The 17069-nt window shown below is 56.0% G+C and overlaps 1 protein-coding gene and 1 long non-coding RNA gene across 4 annotated transcripts; one reads left to right on the top strand and one right to left on the bottom strand.

Annotated features, from left to right (window-relative positions):
• Positions 1–2586: 2586 nt before the first annotated feature.
• On the bottom strand, positions 2587–9172 carry PPIF (peptidylprolyl isomerase F). Of its 3 annotated transcripts, none has more exons than XM_049645266.1 (6): positions 8906–9172; positions 7633–7663; positions 7045–7133; positions 5203–5299; positions 4602–4677; positions 2587–3420 (listed from the first exon to the last, which is right to left on the bottom strand). In XM_049645266.1, exons 1-6 carry the CDS (start codon positions 9089–9091, stop codon positions 3285–3287), a joined length of 615 nt encoding a protein of 204 aa, XP_049501223.1. In that variant the 5' UTR covers positions 9092–9172; the 3' UTR covers positions 2587–3284. The 3 variants fall into 3 exon arrangements, with proteins under 3 accessions (XP_049501223.1, XP_049501224.1, XP_049501225.1); XM_049645267.1 differs by having other exon boundaries at positions 2587–3339; XM_049645268.1 differs by lacking the exon at positions 8906–9172 and adding an exon at positions 8239–8478.
• LOC125932745 (uncharacterized) lies at positions 8891–16533 on the top strand. Its single transcript, XR_007460735.1, has 3 exons — positions 8891–8953; positions 13429–13550; positions 15485–16533. It is a non-coding gene; the product is annotated as an uncharacterized LOC125932745 (long non-coding RNA).
• The last annotated feature ends 536 nt before the right edge of the window (positions 16534–17069 follow it).

The following is a 17069-nucleotide window of genomic DNA, read 5'->3' as shown; positions in this document are numbered from 1 at the left end:
GGGGTCCTCCCCTAGGAGGCACCTTGCCAAGCTGGGTAGGAGGCACCTTGCCAAGTCGGGAAGCCCCTTCTGCCAGCATTATGGAGGAACAGCAGCCCACAAAGCTTGGGCCGAACAGGCTACCCCCACCTCATCATCTGAGAGTTAAAATAGAGGGCTCACTCCAGACTCCCAGAGCTTCCAGCAAAAAATGTTTCCAGAAGTAACCGATGACTCTCATGGTCTAGTGGTTTGCTTTTGAATCTTGCCCACCCTGGCCTCTGCTCAGATTCTCAGACTTTAGAATTACTTTAACATTCCGATTCCTAGGTCCCACCCGCAGAGATTTGTATCCAGTAGGTCTCAGGTGTGGCCCAGGGCTCTGCGTGTTTGGCCAGCGTCCCAGTACTCCCAGTAGCATTGCTTTAAGCCTCACCTGACCCGGGAAACATTTACAGACATTCCTTTTCATGGGGCAACATACCGGAGTCCAGAAGCGTGTTACATTCTCCCATGTTCTCCCGCGTGCTCCACGCAAGTAGCCAGGCACAGAAAGTAAGCCTTGCGTGACTCCATAGGTACCAAGTCCTGCAATAGGCAGGATTAATCTACAGTGACAGGATTCAGGGGTTGCCTGGGAAGGCGCACAGGGTGGGGGTGGGGGGGCGACTCTCTGGAGAGATGGGAACGTTCTATGACTTAGTTCGGTGTGCGCGTTTGCCCAAAGTGATCGAGCTTTAACGCTGAAAATGTGTGAATTTGGTTCTCCGTGAATTCTACCTCAGTGAAGTCCTTTTGAAAAGCTGTTATGTGTTGCCTCAGAAAAATGCCACTGCGGATGATTAAACACGTTGTGCTTCCGTGGTATCACACGATGACGTCTGAGAGCATGCGTGTGACTCACCACTTCGTTCACGCGTTGGGTGACACGTGTCAGCGAGTCACCATCTTGTTTGTATGTTGCTCAGGCTCCCGCTTTATACAGTAAGACCAGGCACGGGCCCTTGGGCAAGGTGCTCGCAAGAGAGCTGAGCGAGCAGCCCCACCTTCAGGAGACTGGTTTTAGGAAATTCTCACGTTCCACTCCCCTGCCCCACACCAGACTCCTCTGGATGGACGTGTACGTGCGTGCACGCGTGTGCACGCACGCGCGTGCACACACACACCTCATTCACTCACTCCCCCCTCACAGAAAAGGAAAGTCTCTGTGAAGTAAACACGAGCCCCACAGGCTCTGTGACCTGAGACCCCTCAGAAATCACCATGGGGCCAGCAGGTCACAACTCAAGGGGCCTGCCTTTCAAACTTGTCGACACACCCTTGCCTCCCTGGAGTCCCCTGAGGTCAAGAGGAGGCTCCACAGGGACAAAAAAAGTTGTGGCTTTGACCTCAGAAGTCACAAGAACTCTGAATGCGGGCACCTGAGGACCAATGGGCCTTGTGCATTCTGAGAGGCCCCCCAACAGAGAACCCTCTGGATTGGCGAGTCTGAGTTTCTAGCCCCTGCTCTGTCAGCGGATTCACAGGGTCACCTAGAGAATCGTGACCCCACTCACGGCCTCAGTTCACCCACTTATAAAATGTTGGACTGGTTTGTGGACCAATTATTATCATCATCACCGTTATCACGAATACTGTTTGGCTCAAGAGCCCATCCTTCAAATGAAACCCCTTGCAGAGCTCCAATGAGAAAAAAAGTCATCTGCCTGAAAATGGGGTTCAGGGGCCCACATCCCTGGTCTCCCCGTACAGCTGAGGGCCCCTACAGCTCTTGAAAATTGTTTAAACACTGCTAGGCTAGCTAAGCTCCCAAAACACGCAGCCGAACTATGGAAACTGACATCAGGAAAACCCTCCATGACTCCAAACGACCCAACTCCAGCCACTGTGACCTCAGAATGACAGGGAGCACACATCACCAGACTGTAGGAACCCCAAGACGAAATAACTCCATTCACGCTGCGAACGGAATGTGACCATTCTGTTATCCAGACTGTTCCATCTCTGGCTCTTTGAGTTCTTAATCGTTCTCTCTCACCCCCAATCTGCCATCCCCGTGACTTCAGAAACACCTAGAATTCCACATCTAAATGGCAAATCTAGGATGATGAAGTCCACACCTAGCTTTACATTTTCACAGATTCCTCCCTAAGACTTTGACACATGGACGATGTCATCGTGCTGGTGACAGTGTTTGTTACAGCGATGTGCCTGGTGCCACATTACACACTTTACACAGATCGCATCCGACTCTCCCCATTCTGTGAGCCCAGCATCACTGTTACCACGTTATACAGCAGAGGAAAACACTCGGGGTCGCCAAGAGGTGGGGCTGGGGTTCGGGGTGACACCAGTGCTCGCAGATACCCCGTGGGTGCTAAGAGCCCATGCCATCTATAAGGATGATGCTGGGACCCTCCGTGGCTGCTGGGGCGATGATAAACGCTGCTTCCTAAAGCCACCAGACACCAGACGATCTTTTATAGAAAATAGGATTTATTTTCACATTTAAAGTGAACACAAATAAAAGCCCCAAAGGTGTATCATATACATCATCAGATTTGTTAAACACAGAAAAATCGAAGCCCTCCAGAAAATACACGTTGACGGTCTTCCCGAGCACCAGGCACGCACACGCCATTTCCACTCTCCCCGACTTCATCGACTAGGCACAGCTCGCAGTGGGTTTGTCCCGGGTTTGTCTGCTTCTCCCCTCACGGACTCTCCTCGGAAACCGCGGCGGCGAACCAACAGGATTCACAGTGGCTGGGATAAAAGGCCTTGGCCGAGGACCCTTCGCAAAAGCCCCGATTACGTTCCAAAGGCCAAGCTCCGGGGTTCTGTGGCTTCTGCCACCAAGTGAGGTCATACCACGGCTTAGAGGGCTGTCACAGCTTCATCTCCAGTCAATCTTGTTAATTAAATTATTCCAATCAGAAGAGGATGTTCAACAGATACAGCGGCCCTTTTGCAGCGGCTGCCTTTCCCCCCTCGGTCAAGGAAAAGGCAGAACCCTGTAGCCGAAGCTAACCCCTCGCCACCCCCGATGTCCAAGGCACAGGTGAACGTGGGCTGCGGAATCACGGGTAAGGCCGGATGGCATCACGTCTGTGATGGATGGCCAGAAACGGGGTGGCGAGGGAGGGTGGACCCTGGGGCAGCGGTGCGATGGGCCCCGTGGAGATCGGACATTCCTCACCGCGACGTGCAACAAGGACAGACAAGTCTGCTGGAGCCCGAGGCGGCCCCCAGGGGAGCCCAGGCGCGTGCAGCTGCCGCCAGCCTCGCGCCCTGGTCATGGCACCTCAGCTCAACTGGCCGCAGTCTGTGATGATGATCTTCTTGGACGTCTTCCCACTCCTGGAACCGAGAGATTCTATTTTCTTCACGACATCCATGCCCTCTTTGACATGGCCAAATACGACATGCTTGCCATCCAACCTGTGAGTTGAGTCAGGTAAGAACGAGAGGTAGTGCGGTGTCACCCAACATCGCGGTCACTTGGGCAGGGAACTCTGTACCAAAGGCAGCAACTGTGTAGGGAGCCTGCACTGAGAATCTGGACCCACCCCTCGAAGCTCCGGTATCAAGCCTTGCCGAGCTCCCCAAAACACACCGGAGGAGGCCTCCCTTCCAGGGCATATGCTCTGCCTCGCACGCCGGGTTGCCCTGGGCCACTTAACCTGAATCCTGGTAACTTCACCTATGAAAGGTGAGCTATTCTTGTCCGGCACAGGGAGGTAACGGGGTTATCGAACCACTCCCACGAAATGAGAGGTCCGTGTACGGTCACGAGTGGCAAGCTAAGAGCTGGGATAACGAGCGTGGTGAAAATAAGTCCCGAGAGGCTCTTGATTTGAGAGCTCGGTCAGTGCCAGTAAGGCCACCGCTGGCTACCCCCCAAGGGCAGTAATGAAGGGGTTTCATGGAAGGAGCAAAGAGTAGGCAAGGCCAGCAGAGACCTGCTCAGCCCCGAAGGACATCTGTGTCCCTTCCGGATTGGGGGTTAGAGATGGCTGGTATCCACCCACCACTCAGGTCTCCCTAAAGTCCTAGGAAATGGGCTTTATTAAGTCTTAGCTCCAGGCCAGCTATTGTTCCCTTGACCCTATATGCCTCAGGGCTGGGACACAGGCGGGCTTTGGGCAGAGGAACTTATTAGGTGGTGGGTAATCCAGCAGGGAAGACATCCCTAAAATCCATGGGCATGTGGGCAAGAGGGCTCCAAGGTCCGTTCCAAGCCTGACGTGAAACCGGGAAACAACAGGCTAAACTAAGCAAATAGGCTTCTACCACAGGCCATCTTGAGGCCTGAGAACTTCTGCTGCATTTTCCCAAGCGTGTTTGGTAAAAGTCCTTTTGTGCGTGTGTGCACGACGCATGGAGAAAATCCCAGCTGACAGCAACAATGGAAACCTGATAAAGACACACTTCCAAGAACACCCCAAATTCTCCCTTAGTCCTTCCATGAACTTTATCCTTCTCCCATACAGACACACAGCCCAGGAGAGGCCTACTGTCCCAGGGCACAGTCTGGCCTCACACTACCTTCCCCTCAGAGGCACACAACGCTTCCTCTCGCTGCAAGGCCACCCCCCAGGAGCCAGGAGCAGGGAACTCACCAGTCTGTCTTTATGGTGCAGATGAAGAACTGGGAGCCGTTGGTGTTGGGGCCTGCATTTGCCATGGACAGGACACCTGCACAAATAAGCAGGAGTGAGCCGTGCTGCCCCAGGAGGCGGCTCACCGGGGAAGTCATTCTAAAGAGCGGACAGTTCACACCCTGGCAAAGATGTTTAAGTCTGAAGATCCTGGAGCTGGAAGAGCAGAAGCGGGCCCAGAGGACGACCAGCTCCCCAGGGCCTGTCCACCTATGCTGCCACAGGGAGGAGAGGGCCTGGTGGAAGCTCCCCACGGCGGAGCCAGAACAGGACTTTTGCAGGCTGCCTCTCGGGTCTCCAACATGACACGGGGCTGGGTTTTGCTTAAAGCCTTTCTCCCCCAGGTTCTCAAAGAAAGGCTTGTTTTTCAAACTGAGAGCTCAGAATGAAAAAGCTCCAGGAAAACCCAGCACCCCAACCCCGAGTGCTGAAGGTAGGGAGGCGTGTCGCCGGATATGGAGCGAGCAATGGTCGGACCGCAAACCTCCCAGGCGTGGGAGGCATTGTGGCGGCTGGTCAAAGCGCAGGGCTTTCCGACTGGGGAACGGCCGCCGCCACTCACCTGGTCCCACGTGCTTCAGGGTGAAGTTCTCATCAGGAAAGCGGCTTCCGTAGATGGACTTTCCCCCGGTGCCATTGTGGTTGGTGAAGTCGCCCGCCTGCAAGCACAGGGCACCTTCTGAGCAGTGGCCACCCAGAGCCGGCAGGGGGATGCCGCTGCGGGGCTGGGGGGAGAGCCCCCGGCGCACCTCGGGCCCACCCAGCCAGAAGCCCCTCAGGCGCAGGGGTCAGAAAAAAAAAAAAAAATCCAAGGATAGAAGGAGTAATAAAACGACAAGGAAAGCAAGCAAAAATAAAGCTTAGGTATGTTCTGCCATAACTACCTTGCCTTCCAAATGATTCACTTTTTTTTTTTTTTACCTGGGCAAGTTTTTAAATGATTCTCAAAGGATCTAATGGCCACTCTGAGAGGATTCGTAGTGACACAGAATTTTCTACCCACAACTCTTGGAGGGCAGACAGGGAGGTGGCCAGGGGTCCCCGTTCCCAAGTCCGATCTGTAGGGAGTGGCAGCGGCTGGCACATGCTAGGCCCTGCTCCCTGTCCAGCATCGCCCCCTCACCAGGCCCAACGGTTCCCCTAAGTCCTGGAGACCCAGGACGGGGTCCCCCTAGGACTGGCATCCTTCCTCACAGCTTGCCTGAGGCTTCCCAGAAGAGCTGCCAGCCTCAGCCCCGGCTCCCTGCCAACATCTCTATCTTCTCGAGATCTGATCCTCAGGTGAGAGGGATAACCTGAGCGGCCTGACCTAAGCATCCACAAATGCCAGCAGGGTGTCCCCAGAGAGGGATGATTCAAAACCCCGGCTTGAACTTCCTGGTGCCCCCAACTCATGCCTCAGAGAGCCTTCCGGCCTTGGAAGTCCCTGCCCCTGCCCCTGCCCGCTGCTATTCAGAGGAAGAGCCCAGCCTGGCTTAGGACCTCCACGTCAGCTCCCGCTTCATCCACAGCCCGCCGCAGGCAGAGCTGGGAAAGCCTCTGCAGCAGAAAGCCACAGGCTTGGCCAGACCTGTCCCCCAGCCACAGCCTCCCTGCCCATCCCTGCAGTCGCCACATTGAACACGTCAGCAGGCCCAGTCCCAACCCACCGCCACTCACCACAAGATGATGACAGCCCCAGGTCGGAGTGGAGGGAACGGGGGAGAGAATTCTGGGCTGGAAGGGCTTCAAAGAGGTCATGACATTCATGCCCCTGCCTCTATGGTCTGCTGGCCTCAACACATCAACCCCTGTCTTGGCAGGGTCTGACCGAACAGAGGACCCCTGGGGAGGTTCCTGCTGTCCACATCTGTCCCCAAACCTCTGATACAGCCAATACTGGCATTTGAAAAACAGGCGGCACAGGTGACTAATGAACACTCATCTGACCGAGAAAGATGCCCTTCTCCAGAAAGAGAAGCTCCGAGTCCAGACCTGTGTGTTCTTGTCTCTGCTGTCTTCTCCCTCCCCCTCTCCTATGCCAAATGCTCAAGGGGACACAGTCAGAGACTGTCTGAATATGCTGGTCCTCCAAGGCCTGAAGATCTACCTGCCCCCATCCCCCATGCATATCCGGACTTCAATGCTGGTTCCCCACCTCCACCCCCAACAGGCTCTGCCAGCCAGGCCATCCTGCCTCTTGCCCTGTGGCTCCACTGCCAGGGCAGGGAAGGGCTGTGGCAGCCCAGACAGGCTCTGCCGTGTCAGGGTGAGAAGACAGGCCGACAGAGTCATTCGTTGCTCTCCATTGGGTATCTCCACACACCAGGCAGGTGCTCCCTCGTTAACCCTCAAGACCACCCTACGAGGCGACCCATTACCACCCCCCACTCACAAAAGAGGAACTGAGGCAGGGCCACCATACCTGGCACATGAAGGACGGAATCACTCTGTGAAAGGTGGAGCCTTTGTAGCCGAAGCCCTTCTCCCCGGTACACAGGGCTCTGAAGTTCTCTGAGGGTTGAAGGAACAGCAGGTCAAGAGCCGGGCCTCAACTGCAGGGTCACAGCTCATTCTAGCCTGTGCCTCTTCAAATCCTCCCTCCTGCCCCAGGAGGTGAGCAGGCCGCCTGAGTCTGTTCTGGCTGTATAACCCAGGGCAAATCATCTCCTTCTCGAAGCTCAGTGTCTGAGCCCTGTGACAAGAGCACATGCTCCTGGCAGGGAGTCCCCGGGCCACAGAGCCACTACCCTGTCCCCCTGGCCACCAGGAGGGAGGAAGTTGTCCCAGAGGAAGTTGACCTGTGCCTTCTACTGATTCTGAGGCTATAGTGGACAGGTGGGCAGGGCTAACATTGAGGCTCAGAGAGGGACAGAAAGCAGGCCCAGGATACACAGCAGGTGAGCCTCCTGTGGAGGCCACAGAGGTCCCAACTTCTCTCACCATCCCACCCACCTGGGCCCCTCCCTCCTCCTCCTAGACCAGACTCAGAAGACCCCCAGCCCCATCTCACCTGCTGTCTTTGGGACGACATCTGCCTTCAGCTGTGGGGAGAGAAGAGGGACAAGAGAAGGTGGTCAGTCCAGAGGCAGGTGACGGAAGGAACCTCCTCTCCACCCATCCCCCACAGTGGCTAAGGAGTCAGAGAGCGCACCATGGGCCACTCCATTCCTTTTGCTCCCAGCCCTCCACAAGAGGCAGCCGAGGCAGCTATCATTTCTGCCAGCTGCTTCCTGAACCCCAACTGGGAGGAAGCAGCCTCCGTTTCCTAATCTATAAGAGCTGACGATGCCATCCTGGCCTACTTCTAGGGGCAGAACTGGCAGAGCTACTGCAGTTGGGCCCCAAACATCAAAGCCTCAGGCCCAGAGAGGGGCCAGCCCAGCCCCTTAGAGAGGCAGGGGGGCGGGACGGTGGGTAACGGTAGGCTAGAGCCCCATCCAAGCCCACCTCTTGCCTCCCAGCCTCAAGAGCCACCCTGGCGCCACCCCATTAAAATAAATGGGACTAAGGAGGGTGCTCTCCATTTTCCAGAAGAGGAAACTGAGGCTTAACGAGGGCCTCTGGGTTCAAAACGGGGTCGGGCTTGAGCTACACCTGAGCTTCCGCTGCTACCTACCCCGCTATTTGTTTCTTTGTGAGTCAGGGGCAGGACAGGAGTGCCGACCTCGGGAAGATGGCGGGGTTAGAACTGGGGTGAAGGGCCCTGGGCACACTGACCCCGACTTGCAGGAAGGCCATCCTGGGTCAGCCTGGTGGCCTAAGGCCCGCCCCGCACGAGAGGAGGCGGGCCGCCCGGAAACCACCTCGGATCCCTACCCGGCGCTCCGCAGGGGGCGCGCCCCACCGAGGGGGCGGGGCAGCGGGCCAGCGGGCCAGCTAGGCGTTAAGCAAGGGCAGCCACGTGAGCACCCGGCCCGCCCGCAGCCCGGTCCCCGGAGCACCCCCGACACCCACCTCTGAGCTCCGGATCTGGGAGCTGACCCCGCGAAGTCTCAGGCCCTCTCCCCTACCCCAGGACGAGCCAGCAGGGCCCGACTCTCCCAGTCTACCACCTGACCTTGAGCTTTCACCTCCACACGTGCCCCCCCCCTTCCGCCTCCGAGGGGAGACCGGAAGAGACCGATCTGATGCGCCTTTCTAGGGATGGGGAAACTGAGGCCCAGAGCCCGGGTGTAGGGGGCAAGGTCACCCAGCGAGTCAGGCACGGAGCCGGGCCGAAGTCCAGCGCTCTCCGGGACCATCCCGGACGCCCAGTCCGGCGCGGCCCGGCCTGGTGCTCTCACCTCCAGCACCACGCGGCCGAGCGGCTCCCCGTCGGCGCCCACGTCCAGGTACACGAGCGGGTTCCGGGAGGAAGGGGACGGGTCGCCGGCGCCGCTGCAGGCGCGGGCCGCGGGGAGGCGCAGCGGCGCGGAGCGCGGGACCCGGAGCAGGCCGAGCAGGCGGGGGCCGCAGCGTAGAGCCAGCATCGCGGCCGCAGGTCGGGGTGGGAGAGCGGCGGTACCCGCGGAGACTGTAACTGCGACAGTCACGCGCGCCCAGGGGGCCGAGTCAGCCGGGGCCGCCCGCCGCCCCCTTTATCTGCCCGGCCCGCCTCGCGGCCCCGCCCCCACCCGCCCCTCCGGGCCTGTCCGCGGGCGACCCCTGCCGGCCCCAGCGGTCAGCGCAGCCAGTGAGCTGCTCTTGACGCGTCCCCCACGGTGCCAGAGACCTGAGGGACAGACACGACCCAGCAAAAGGGGGTCGTTTCCATTCTGTAAGAGTTCCAACTGTATGAAAAAAGAGAGAGGGAAAATATGCTGAAACGTGGTTAGCTCCAAAAGATGAGCATCGTGTGTTTTTATTTGAATATAACAAAAGGCTACATTCGCCCTTTGTATAGGCGCCCCTCCACCCACAGACCCTGCAGACAGAGACCAAGAGAGACGGTGGGTGAGAGATAAAGAAGGTGGAGATGAGAGGTGTATTAGAGTGAAAGATGGTAGGAGGACGCAGGCAGAGACACCTCCGGTGGTGACCACAGGCCTCCTGGTCCTAGCCTGGCCCTGTCTCCAGATGCTTCTATACACCGGATCCTCTTCCCACACGACTGGAACTCGAAGGCTCTGGCCAGGTCCCAGCCCTCCACCAGGACTGGGTCTGACTACCGTCCCTTCGACCCCATAGACTGACAGATCTGGTTTCCAATAACTAGAGCAGCTGGCTGCTGGCTTCCCCGCTCCCCCAGTCATGCTAAGAGCACGCCTGCAGGTAACATAGTATGGGGGCCATTCCATAGGTAATGCAAGGATGAGTGAGTGAAAAGGCAAGACAGAAGAGGAGGGGAAGTGAGAACTACCGCCTGGAAGGATTTACCCCACATGTTGAGGGGGGCTTCTTAAAAGCCTGGTAGGGGGGCGCCTGGGTGGCTCAGTCGGTTAAGCGTCCAACTTCGGCTCAGGTCATGATCTCGCGGTTCGTGAGTTCAAGCCCCGCGTCGGGCTCTGTGCTGATGGCTCAGAGCCTGGAGCCTGTTTCAGATTCTGTGTCTCCCTCTCTCTCTGCCCCTCCCCCGTTCATGCTCTGTCTCTGTCTCAAAAATAAATAAAGGTTAAAAAAAAAAAAAAAAAGCCTGGTAGGTATGGGAGGACCACAGTAAGTAAATAATAGGGGCCCTGGGGGAGCATCTCGGCTAACATCTTCACTCTCCAAATGGAAAACAAGGACCCAGATGGGGGAAGGCACTTCCCGGGGCTAGGAGCACCCTGGATCCTCCACTGCCAGCCTGTGCCAGTCTTCTCGGACCTCTCCGAGCCTCAGTTTCCCCTCTGGAGAATAAGGATATGATGGTAATCCTTACCCTGCTTGTTTCCAGGTCTGTTTCAAGAGTAAAATGAACAAGAGGGAGAGGAATGTGTCAACTGTTAAGCACTGTGCCATGAGCATCAGTGATAGTTGGACTCTAGTCTTTGCTTCGGGTTTAGGGCTCAGACAGCAGTGGGTCTCGGCTGCAGGGGCTCAGAGGTCCAAGGAGCCCCAGAAGAGGGTAGGGGCTGAACGTTGGAGTCAGGTGGACTTGAACTGAGACCCGAATCGGCTCCTGAGAAGGGGTCAGGCAGCAAAATACTGGCCCAAGTAAATTCACGAGGTTAGAGCAGAGTGTCCTAGGCTCATTAAAATTGTGGCTTGGCCCTTTTCTGGAAGTTCATAGTCCCCTTCTCTACTCCTGGCCCAGGAGGAGCCGGGTCATTCAATGATACCCCAGCTGGGTCTGGGAGCCCAGATGCTCCCCGGGTTCCAGCTCAGGATGGAGCCTCCCTCTGTCCTGGGGAATGGCTCCTCCTTTCTCATGGTGCTCGTGCCCTGAAGCAGAACAGGCCTGAGCAGGGAGCCGGGTTGCCGCCTGCCCTGTCCGGGCCCTCAGCAATTTCTCAGGGCCCCCCTGTATCGGTGCATACTGTAGATCGCAACGAGGAGGGAGGAATCAGCCCGCATGGCAGTGACAGGTGCTCAGCTCACACAGCCCTTAGCCATGCCAGGTGGGTTAGTGGTACCCTGTTGTCCCTCAAGCCTGCTCTTGGAGGGTCTCCGTTTATCCCCCAGCGAAGCACGAGCAGCCCTCACGCAGGGGAGAGCTGCCTTCGTTCACTCAGACACTTTGTCCTCAGAGCCCTTCCCCAGCCCCTAGTTTGTCTGCACCCCACTGCAGCCTGGGAGGCGGTTCCATTTCAGAGATGGGTTGCAAGACATGGGAGAGTGAATTTCCCGGGAGTGCAGTGTTGGAACGATGATGAATCTGTCTGATCCCAGGGCCAGGGTTTGTTGCATGGGTCAGATCCTTCTCGCTGCCATTCAGGAGCTGGTAATGGGGTGGGGAGGGCAAGAGAGACAAGCTTGGGACAGACAACACAGCAAGAGGGGGGCTGAGGAGTTCGCCAGAAGTCTGTGGAGCTCAAGGGACAGGGCAAATGGTTTCTCCCTGGGGGATCGGTCCGGAGACAACCACCTCTGAGGGGCAGACACACAAAGATGTGGAAAGGAGATTCTAGAAGGGGAATGAGCCAGAGCCAGGCTGGGTACCTTCAAGGAAAGGCTACAATATGGACCATAAACTGAAAGGCTGGGGTGGGGGTTGGCGGGCAATCACAGAGGGTCCTGAAGGCCAGGCTGAGCTCTAACAGTGTTGGATAGCACTGGGGAACCATTGATGGTCCCGTGTCCCCATCTATAGGACCCCAGACTGAGAACCAGCCCTGTCCACTCATGTTCCTCTACTCTCTTTGGAAAATCAGATGTCATCACTACCTCCTACCCACGCCAGGGAAAAGTTCCACCTTCTCCACGGGCTCAGCTGTGAAGTCGTCCCTCCTTGTACCGCCCTCAGTGGCATCAGGAGGAGGGACAGTGCCTGAGCTGAGCCATGAACTGAAACATGCCCAGCCCTCGAGGACTCCCAGCCCAGGTGACATTGGGCAAGTGTCAGCACTCACCTGGCTCTGAGGCTATTTATAGACTCTGTGTCATCCTCAGAAACAGCAGTTTCTCTCCACTCAGCCAAAGTGGCTTCTCATCCAGGGTGTTAATGGTTTTTGTCACCTAGGGATCCTGAAGGATCCCTTTAGGCATCATAGAGCCAAAGAACAGTCCTGTCATGCTGACATTCAGGGGTGGCGAATTCAGATGCCTATGGGGGTGGGGGGCAGGCAGTGACATACACAAGTAAAGAGTAAAAACATACTGAGCAGGCTCTAGGGAGAGAGGGGAGGTGGCGCTGTGTCCAAACACCCCACTTAAAGGGGCAGCTGCTGCCCAGGCCAGCCAATTGTGTATGTGAGACCATGAACCCAGTATAGCCGGATCTTCTCATTTTTCAATAAAAGCTGAAAACGTTAGGTTTTGTGGAAATCTCCCAATTAAAAAAAACTTTTTAATGTTTATTTTTGAGAGAGAGAGAGAGCGTGAGCAGGGGATGGGGCAGAGAGAGAGACAGAGACACGGAATCCAAAGCAGTTCCAGGCTTTAAGGTGTCAGCACAGAGCCAACGTGGGGCTGAAACTCACGAACCGTGAGATCATGACCTGAGCCGAAGTTGGACACTTAACTGATTGAGCCACCCAGGTGCCCCATAAAATCTCCCAAGTTTTAATATTTTTTTTAATGTTTATTTACTTTTGAGAGAGAGAGAGAGAGAGAGAGAGAGACAGAGCACAAGCGGGGGAGGGGCAGAGAGAGAGGGAGACACAGAATCCGAAGCAGGCTCCAGGCTCTGAGCTGTCAGCACAGAGCTCAACGTGGGGCTCGAACCCACGAGCAGTGAGATCATGACCTGAGCCGAAGCCAGATGCTCAACTGACTGAGCCACCCAGGTGCCCCAAATCTCCCAAGTTTTAAATGTTGGGAACTACTTTTAAAACAAAGTTGAGGGGCGCCTGGGTGGCGCAGTCGGTTAAGCGTCTGACTTCAGCCAGGTCACGATCTCGCGGTCCGTGAGTTCGAGCCCCGCATCAGGCTCTGGGCTGATGGCTCGGAGCCTGGAGCCTGTTTCCGATTCTGTGTCTCCCTCTCTCTCTGCCCCTCCCCCGTTCATGCTCTGTCTCTCTCTGTCCCAAAAATAAATAAAAAATGTTGAAAAAAAAAATTTTAAAACAAAGTTGAACACTGAATGAGCCATAAACAACATTTCCACAACCTAGATGGGACCTCTGGGCCAGTAGTTTGCTAGCTGTGAGCAAACTCTAGCTCTGTAAAGAGGCTCAGGGACTTACCCACAGTCACACAGCCTGGAAGTACTGGGAAGGTGGACGAACCCTCTCTTCACTTTTGCCAGGACCCTTTCTGCAAGATTCACTCAGCAGACATGTTTTCAGAGCACCTGTTCTGTGTCAGGCCTGAGCTTTGCCCTGGGGATCCAGAAGAAGTCGGGACAGACTGTTACAGTGCCACGTGATGGTAAGTGCTCCCGAGTAAGCCTCTCCCAGGCAGCCCGTGTGGGTGGCAGGGGTGAATGTCGTGGCTGTTGTGAGGGATGAAGTCACAGTGCTCCTGGAGACCTTTCCAAGAGGGGCTGGGAGGGAGGTGGCCCTGCTGTGGGCAAGGGGTGGATGTTCACGAATGATCATTGCCAGTATCAGTCACTGGGACAATGTACCTTGGGTAGAAAGAGGCCTTGGGCTTCATTTCTCTTGGTTCCATTTGAGGGGGCTGGGGCCCAGGAGAGTATCTGTTATAGGCAGCTAGCTGACAGGGAGCCTAGAGGAGAGATTCTTGGCTAACAGCTCAGAAAGTGAGCCAGACCTGCTAACAGGCCACTGGGAGGGCTGCACTCAGGCATTCCTCTGTGACGTTCCCAGACTTCACGGAGCAGTATGAATGCATCAGCCTCCCTCTGCTGGCTTCCAGGAACCATGGGTGGGTCTGTTCTCGAGCACGCTGTGAACCAGAGCATGATGGGAAGAAGGGAAAGATGGGCAGGGGAGGTTTCCCTCAAGGCCCAGGTGGAGGGTGGTGGGCACAGTGACCAGAAAGAGGCCTAGGAGGAAGGTCTGGGGAAACTCCCCTTTCAGAGTCCATCTGGGCTTTAAAAGTCGCTGGTGTGGGTGCCGTGGGCCTCTGGGAGAGGCAGCCAGCAGGCAGGGCCGGCTCACCCCCCACCCCACGCTCCACCTCCCCAGCTGCTCGGCTCTTGCAAAAGCCCCCCGGTCATGGAACGGAATGGAACAGAGTAGAATGGAGGAAGCATACCTGCTGAACGTATGTGCTAGCCACTGTATTGTGGGCAGCCCCGGGGGCTGAGGAAGTCTTCCTGAGAAGCTGCCCCCAGAGGGAAAAGTGTGGAAGGATGGTGGAGGCAGGCCCTGGGGGAACGTGTCACTGTCACCCAGCGCCCCGGTCCTGAACGTGTGGGTTTGGAGACAGCAGAACTCTCCTGGAAACCTGGCTTCCCCTTTCATTCATTCCCTTCCCAGCTGTTCTCTGTACCCTTGCTGGGTGCCTGACAACTTCTCGAGGGATTCGAAATCCGGCAGTTATTAGGCAAAAAAGCAGACTTCTGTTTTCATGGGGAAGAGGGAAAACAGCAGGAAAAAAAAAAAGAAAAGGAGAACAAAGATGCTCTTAGATAGTGGTATGTCCTGTACACGAGTGAAGCCGGGTGCTGTGCTCTGCAGGGGCTGCGGGGGCAGGAGGGGGTGCGGTCAGGGCTACTTTATGAGAGGGGCCGGGGTGGCCTGACCAAGGAGGAAACATTTGGACCAAATCACACGTAGCTGTGTGAGCTCAGGGAGTTTGTTGTTGGCTTCTTTGAACCTCCGTTTCCTTATCTGTAAAGAGGGGTTAATAATGCCTATGCCACAGGGTCGTCCATATTAAGGAGAATGATGTGGTGAAGGACTTTGACCATACTGGGGCCCCAGGGAACGAATGAATGAACGAATGAATGAATGAATGCATACCACCTCGCCCAGGCCAGCTGAGCTGTGACCTCACTTGTTAGAACGGGAGGCTAGGACTCTAAGTAGCAAGATGGCGGGCAGCCCAAGGCTATGCAAAACGGCCAGCATTTGAGCCGGGGTCACTGGGCTTGGGCTCTTTTCACTATATAAAAAAGTTACGATTTTTTTCCCCCTTTTTCTGCCTTTCTCCATGCCCACCCCCGTGGAGGCAGTCACTAAGATGGTCCCCAGTGTTCCCCTCACTTAGGATGTGAGCTGGACCTAATGACTCCCTCCTAGTGAACAGAAGATGACATCAGTGATGGGATTCCACTTCCAAGACTAGGTTACAAAGAGACTGTGATTTCTGCCTTGGGCTTTCTCTCTCTCCCTCCCTCCCTCTCTCTCTCTCTCTCTCCCTCTCCTCACTGGCTGCCGTGGTATGACCCTCAGGCAGCTAATGGAGGCCCCCAGCAAGGAACCAAGGCTGTCTGGCAACTACGTGAGGGATTTGGACGCGGACCTTGGGCAGCCTGCCAACAGCCATGTGAGTGAGCCTCAAAGTGGATCCCGCAGGTCAAGTGGAGCCTTGAGGTGACTGCTGCCCCCAGGCTATGGCCTGATTGCAACCCCCGGGACACTGAGTCAGAGGCACCCAACTAAACCACACCTGGACACCTGACTCCAGAAACTGTGAGATAATAAATTTGTGCTGGTTTAAGCCCCCCCAGTATTGGGGCCATTTGCTATGCAGCAACAGATAACTAATACACATGCATCCTGCCCCCAGCCAGGGCCCTTTAAAGGCCAGCTCTGATCCCATAGCTCCACACACAGCCGGTCATTGATCTGCAATCTCAGCAGGCCTGTGTCTTCAGCTGCTCTTGGCAAAGACCTCTCGGGCACAGTTGGACAGAACTGGCCCCAAGACACAGAGCTGCCCTGTCTTGGTGAAGACGGGCCGTGGGCTGGCTATTTTTATATCAGTTCCTCTGAAGGTGCATACATGCATGCTGCAAGAGAGCGGGAGCAGGGAGGAAGCCATCAGGGAGAGGGCCTGAGCGGGGGTTTGGCCATGGCACCGCAGTGGCCTCTGGGGAGGGACGGTAGCTCACTTTATGACTCCGTGCCATGCCCTGCACGAAGCAACTCGGCACTGAGACGTCGCCCCGATCCTCAGGAGGACCCTGCCCAGGGAAAATGATCCCCATCTTACAAATGATGGAATGGGGACCCAGAGAGGGTAAGCGATCTGTCCAAAGTCACACTAGTGTGGAGGGGCACCTGGGTGGCTCAGTTGGTTAAGCGTCCGACTTCGCCTCAGGTCATGATCTCTCAGTTCAAGGGTTCGAGCCCCACGTCGGGCTCTGTGCTGACATCTCAGAGCCTGGAGCTTGCTTCGGATTCTGTGTCTCCCTCTCTCTCTGCCCCCTCCCCTGCTCACACTCTGTCTCTCTCTCAAAAAAACATGATAAATAAATAAATAAATAAATAAAATAAAAAACAACAAAGTCACACTGGTGTGGAGACTGAAATTATTCTCAGTTGTGCTAGGCTGTGTGTCTTCCTTCAAGAGTTGGTTGGCTCTGAGCAGCGGCTCTCAGATGGATTATGCCAGGTATCATCCTCTCTAGGTGCCTTTTTTCCAGCTAGCCTGACCCTGTGCTTGGTGACTTAGATTCACACTCTCATCTTGTCCTTGTGATAACTCTGCAAAGGACAGGCTGCCATCCCCCGTGATAGATGACGGCTCTGAGGCCGAGAGGGAACCTGTGATTTGCCTAAGGCCACACATACAGATGGCTGAGCTGGATTTGAACCTAGTTCCGGCTGACTCTGAAGTTTGCACTGTCCCCTTTCCTCCTCCACCCTCCCCCCCCCGCCACCCACCCCCACACACTAGCTGGCCTTCTTGTCCCAGAGAATCTAGCATTGCCTTCCAACCCTACAGGCACGAGGTGAGAAACATGCCCTGGGCTTATTCTCACAGTCCCTGCCTAGAGTCAATGGGCAAAGGAGCTGGCTGGCAGGACATGAG

This window comes from Panthera uncia, chromosome D2, assembly GCF_023721935.1.
Source record: "Panthera uncia isolate 11264 chromosome D2, Puncia_PCG_1.0, whole genome shotgun sequence".
In the NCBI taxonomy this organism is placed as follows: domain Eukaryota; kingdom Metazoa; phylum Chordata; class Mammalia; order Carnivora; family Felidae; genus Panthera; species Panthera uncia.
The sequence above is the reverse complement of the archived record's forward strand: the minus strand, read 5'-3'. Positions and strand labels throughout refer to the sequence as shown.

What these genes read in the sequence shown, in the direction of transcription:
- PPIF (XM_049645266.1), bottom strand. Translation starts at nt 9,091, where the DNA reads ATGCTGGCTCTACGCTGCGGCCCCCGCCTGCTCGGCCTGCTCCGGGTC. An exon ending in TCGGCCGCGTGGTGCTGGAG is followed by an intron (nt 7,664 to 8,905) that starts GTGAGAGCACCA and finishes CTCTCCCCACAG; the next exon opens with CTGAAGGCAGATGTCGTCCC. An exon ending in TTCCGTCCTTCATGTGCCAG is followed by an intron (nt 5,300 to 7,044) that starts GTATGGTGGCCC and finishes CTGTGCTTGCAG; the next exon opens with GCGGGCGACTTCACCAACCA.